This window comes from Furipterus horrens, unplaced genomic scaffold, assembly GCF_987537825.1.
Source record: "Furipterus horrens unplaced genomic scaffold, mFurHor1.1.pri manual_scaffold_2, whole genome shotgun sequence".
In the NCBI taxonomy this organism is placed as follows: domain Eukaryota; kingdom Metazoa; phylum Chordata; class Mammalia; order Chiroptera; family Furipteridae; genus Furipterus; species Furipterus horrens.
Window position 1 is genome coordinate 138,983,810 of NW_028327172.1, and position 6,000 is coordinate 138,989,809.

The following is a 6,000-nucleotide window of genomic DNA, read 5'->3' on the forward strand; positions in this document are numbered from 1 at the left end:
ACAACCTCACGAAACTGAAAATAATTTCAAGGAACCTGAGTGTGAAGGAACCTTAGAGATCATCTAGTTCCATACTTTCTTTTTATTCAGTCCTTTTATTTTACAGGTAAAAAAGCCTGAGGCCCAGAAACACTAAATGACTTTCTCAAGGTCTCACAGCTGGTTGGTGGCCCAAGCCTCTCAACTCCTGGTCATTACACCGCATAGCTTTCTTACACCTAAGCCAAAGCCAGCTTTTCTCTGCATGTTTTGTAAAGATCCCAAGAGTTGGATGTACTAATCCCTTTAGGATGCCATCTCACTGTCTCAGTCTCCAAAATTAGAATGTCCATCGTAAGTCCTCCTGAAGTCCACTGCAGTTTCAAACTCATGGAATTCTTTCTCGAATGTTGCCCAAGGTCATGAGGTCATGAGGAAGACAGGAGTAGAACAGCCCGGCACGTCTTGTCACTAGACTTTTGGTAGATATTTGACACAAATTACTAAACAGCATGATAAATAATATTGTTTATCATTGAGAAAAGGGGAAAAGAATTCCCAGATTGGTGCCCCAAATTTGCAGTAATGAAACTAAATGATCTTAATTAGAGCAGCCAGTCTCTTGATTGCCCCCAAGGTAAAACCCCAATCTGGCAGCTTCTCTGAACACAAGGCTACTACTGATCCCTCTCTCCTTGGGTACACCCCAAGGAGACTGTCCTGTTCAAGTGGATAACTCCACCTTTCTTGTACAAGGAGCTTCATCCCGGGATTTGAAACTCACTGGCCAGACCTTCTTTCTCACATTTATCTGAGCTGGCAACAGTTGTTCCTTTTCAAGGATTTAACAATGCCTTTACAGTATTAACTTTAGGTCTTTTTTTCCCTTCCAAATTCATGTGTATTGAGGAGGGTAGGGGAGAGGTGTAAATCCTTAGTGTTTCTGTGAAGCAGAATCAAACAGGTCAGGATTATAGTCTGGCAATCAAATGACATTTGTCTCAATCCATTACATTTAAGCAAACTTCTGTATCTAATCTTAACAAAAATGGATACAAATTTTATAGTGGAAGAACATTTTCTTAATTTCTTTGTCCTCAACCCTGTTGGTGAGCATTTTTGAGCAGCTCCCAGGAACCAGCAGCATGTTAGGTTCTACTAAACAAGTGCCCACCCTAAGAGAACCCCAGACTGTGAGGTGGGTGGAGGCCACAACACCCTGCAGCTGGGTGTGGACTGAGCACTCTGATAATAACAAAAAGTATCCAGGATTTGGGAACAACTTGTCCTGGAGAAAAGTAAAGTCATAACAGTGCTTTCTAAAACTTAATAAGGAGGCTTCTGAATTTGAAATAGACTAGTACAGAGCTCATCTGGGCTTAACAATCCTTGTCATAAATTGTCATTCATTTACTTACGTATGTTTTAAAGTTATTAAAAGAAAAGTATAAGTAAGAAAATGTAAATTAATTTTACCACCTAGAGACAGTCATTATTGGGTGTTTTTTTTTCCCCAGACTTTTCTCTATATTTATTTGATTTATCCAATGGAGATCAAATACATAAAATTTTGTTTTCCTAAGTTGTTGTTTTTAACCCAACAAGTATTTTTCATTTTATTACAAATTTTCATACACATTATTCTAATAGCTATACGATATTCTGTTTTATAGGTAACTCATATTTTACTTAGCCATTTTCTGTTACTGGACAACATATGAACATTAATAGTAACACACAGTCAAGGGCTCTCTTGCAAAAATAATCATTACAGATTTCTAATGGCTAAAATTGTTCATTTAACACAACTAAAGCCTTGGCTAAAAATTTATGATTTAAACATGAAATACAGACAACGTTCTTCACGTATCCAAACTACCTCTAGCCATGTCACAGGAAAGTGTACAGTTCTCCTTTAGAGAAGTGCCCCCCCCTTCATTTTCTTGTCTCTGTTGTAGGTAATATATTTGACACCAGGAGGGAAAACATGGAAGACACAGAGCCAGATTTCACTGCCTAGACTTTCATTTAGTGACAGTGTTCATTAGAATTTGCATCTCTTCCCTTTGAACTTCCTCAAAGATGCACATTAGCATTTCAGTTTACTGCAAAGTGTGAGTGTTCTGTGAAGTTGACCTGTCCTGTTTGAGTAGTTTTCATGTACTATCTTTGTCATCTGTGATAAGCCTCCAATTTGGTATAAGGTTTTTAAAAATCATTCTTAGAGTTGATTCATCACCCTTGAAATCCAGCATCTGATCCAGTTAGCTCATTGTCCATTAAAAAGAAGCAGCTGTCATCCCTGTTTTTTACCATAACCTCAACATGAATATATGGAATTTTAAAACATACTTATTTTAACATAAATTGCTTAGATGCAAGATAAGGAGAATGGCACTTTCTAGTATTAAGAGACAATTGTTAAGGCCAAAATTAATTAGACCTTCACGAGCTTAAAAGATGAAAAAGAGGCCCTTGCTGGGTAGTTCAATTGATTGGAACATTGTCCTGTGGTCAGGGAACATACAAGAATCAACCAATGAAATGCATAAATAAGTGGAACAACAAACTGGTGGTTTTTTCTCTCTCTAAAATCAATCAATTCTTTTAAAAGATGTTTTGGCAGACAGTATAGCTCTGCTTATTAGATGAAATAATTTGTGACATTAATTCCCCTAAAATAACCATTTGTAACTGTATAAGGGCAAATGATATATGAATTCTTAGGAGGAAAAAAACCCTTTCATGTAGGTTGTGTTGACACACTGACAAAATAACTCATTGAAAGGTGAGACACTCAAAGTAAGCAGTTATCTACATGATACCTAACAACTATTTTGACAGATGGTTTTAACTGAGTGAGTGGTTCGGTGTTTAGCATTGTGTGGCAACCAGCCACACATGTATTTAATTAACGTTATGTATTTTATTTGGTTCCTAGTACACATACACTCCACTTTACATAAAAGCAACACATGAAAATCTGGATTCGTTTAAAGAGATATCATGCCATGTGGATATTTGTTTTACAGAAATATTTATGTCTGGATTCCTTTCTCTAATAAGACAGTGACTTTAAAATGCCATTTTATTTAGAAATATTGCATTTACACCTCATTTATTGCATAAAGCAAATTACCTTGAATCTTTGGCGCTTGACCCCAAGGCCAAAATTTGGCTTGAAAGAAAAGTAAACTAGAAACACCAAACCCCGGGGGAAAAAATTGCTGTGCTTCTGTTTAACATATTTTCCTAGCACTGATCATACCAAGTCAGAGAGTGTTAGAGCTCAGAGTTTTGGTAGATGTCCCTTGGTCCCACCCCTTCATTTTGCAGGTGAGGCAGCTGAGGAGTGAGGGTCATGGTTGCCCAGAGCCAGGCAACCATCAGTGGCCTGGCCAGGCCCAGCACCTAAATGCCTTACTCCCCTGTCCAAGGTACTTGTGCCACATAGCACTGAACAGCTAAGCCTGAATGAGAAAGGGAGCTCTGGGATGAATCAGTTTCCCACTGAAAACCAGCTCATCAACCAATGGTGACTGGAAACTGGCGCTGGGTGTGGCTTGTGGAATCCACCCAACTGCTAGACAGCTGCATCCCATATACGTGTGTCTTTTATTTGTCTTCTTTTTGAAGTTCCCAGGGAGGTTCAGAGGGATTGTTTCCATCACTCCCTTAGCTGGCCTTCCACATTTGAGGCTAGCTAGTGAGCCCTCCCCTGAAACCAGTCCCTCTGCTCATCGAGTGTCTGGTGAGATCCTATGAACCAGGGTTTTTGTTTTTCTGCAACATATGTTTTAAAACTCGTCTGCTGCCTCTCAGAAGAAAATTTGTCTCAAGGGAATTGAAAAGATTAATTAGTGACCTTTCAACTCTGTTACAATAGATGAATATGTTGCTAATAAAGGTAGAAACTTTCACCTTCCCACTGTGACATCTGTTAAATATAAAGTATGAATGTTCAAAGCACGTCCTTCCAAGACTGGGTGACAGCTTGGAGTTTTCACCACTTGAAGAGGGGTGGGGACTGTTCAACTCACAGGAATGTGCAATGGATCCACAAATTGGAAATACATATCATAAAACTGCAAGAATGAAATCATATTTTGTAAATTAAAATTGTATTTGTGTTTACTTACTGTGACTACTGTTCAGACTTTATTCAGAAATCCTTTCTATAGGCTTTCTTAGCAAAAACAAATTATTCCTTATCTAAATAATATCTCAGTGTTCTGTATATATGTTTTATTAATATGTAAATATTTAGATTTTTTTAAATTACTATGTTCTTTTAAAAAATTCAACACAAGGCTAGTTGTGAAAATGGTGTATGACATTGTGTTGTGACATCAATCCCCAAGATGCTCTTTATGTCCCTTCTGGAAGAATACAATAAATTACTTTAATTGAAAGTGCCTGTTTCATGCCTGTTTGCCAGTCCTCCCATGTTTATGGAGTCCATGCTAGTCGTTAATTAAAAGGTATTTATTAATACTCTGGTGATCTTACCCAAGACGTTTTATCTCTTTATGAAGGAGATAAATTTTTAAATAAATAAACTAGATTGCTACCAGTAAGAACATCTTCAAATGGAGACAGTCTCACAGGCTCTGCCTGGCAGTCAGATCAATGGCCGTAGCAAGTCCCCCAGAAACACTTAAGCACTGATATGCTTGAAACCTAATTTTACATGAATTAGGTAGCTTTATAATCTTCACTTAAGAGGTTAAGCCCTGCTTCTATGGAAACAACACATCAGAAGGACAAATCAATCTTCTCTAATGCAGAATGCCTGTTATAACATAATTGCTTTATTCTCCACTCTGAACACAGGAGGACGCCACTCCTCACTGGGTACCTGCTCCCTCCTGCATCCAACAGGCTTTCCCAGCCCCCGAGCCTACCGCAGCCCCAGGCAGTCAGCTGTAACAGGGCTTCTGCTCAGGGTCTAGTCTGGTGGCTCTCATTTCAGAGGGCCCTGAGCTATTTCACAGCTGCAAGCAGTGGTGAGCGTGGGATGGTGGGGAGTAGCAGCTCCATAACAGAGCAGCTGTGTTGTGGGAGAGAAGGTGACAGGGTGACCTGCTTGCAAAAAACGAAAATCTAAACTACAGCCAGCCTTTCATGTACCTGTACCTGTTGAGAGTTGGGAGCCTGGCACCAGCCTGCCCTTCCTGCCACAATGCCCCCTGGGCATCATGTGGCCCTTTGTGCCATGGAATTATTTGTAAGGGGGCCACCTCATGTTATTTGGCCCAAGGTCTCTGGGATGCCCTTGTTCCCACACACTGATGAGGATCTGTGCTTTACACGTCAGCTGGCTGACAGCACTAAAGGGCTTTCTAATACAGTATGAGGGGACCCAGTTCCACCACAGGAGGCTCCACCAGAAGGGTGTTCTCATAGAGTAAGAGCTCATACACCTTCCTCATTCATCTCCCCCACTACAGGCCCAGACCTACGAGTGAGGTTCCAGTCCTTACTGGGGTTTGGATGCAAGAGAAAGCAGTAAGAGCCAGCCTGGCTGGGGAGATTGGCCTGGTCCCAACCACACCAGGCCTTGTGGACCATCCCAAGAAGCTGGGAAGTCATGGGAGACCATGGAAACATTCTAAGTAAGAGGTTTGATCACATAGACTATTCTATTGCTCTGTCTGGCCAAAGTATGAAATATTAGCTGGAGAGGGGCAAGCCTGAGCAAGGAGCCTCTAAGAAGCTGTTGGAATGGCTAGACATAGATCAAGAGGACCCAAGAGGACAAAACCCCAAATGCCCAAGCAAAAGAAAGAACAAGTGGGACTTGGTGACAGGCCATCTTAGGGTGGAGGAGGGGAGTGAGCCTTAGGAAGGGGAGGAAATGTCAGAGTGGACACACAGGTCTCTGCTTGGGGAACCACGAGGCTCACCATGACTGGAAACACTGGGAGGAGCCATTTAGAGGACGATGACACACGTGTTCAGGTCAGATGCTGTTCCATTTATTCACTCAACAAGTGTTTTCTGAACACTTAGGGTAGGCCT

The 6,000-nt window shown here is 40.7% G+C and overlaps 1 protein-coding gene across 2 annotated transcripts in view; it reads left to right on the forward strand.

Moving 5' to 3' along the window:
• The window catches only part of BEND7 (BEN domain containing 7), a 92,066-nt gene extending 86,365 nt beyond the window's left edge, over positions 1–5,701 (forward strand). The window contains exon 9 of one of the 2 annotated variants that reach the window (XM_090266514.1): positions 5,430–5,701. In XM_090266514.1, the coding sequence (XP_090122640.1) occupies positions 5,430–5,491 (62 nt within the window). In that variant the 3' untranslated portion in view covers positions 5,492–5,701. Of the gene's footprint in view, positions 1–106; positions 1,392–5,429 lie in introns of those variants that run through there. The other variant, XM_090266515.1, reaches the window with a different exon arrangement.
• The last annotated feature ends 299 nt before the right edge of the window (positions 5,702–6,000 follow it).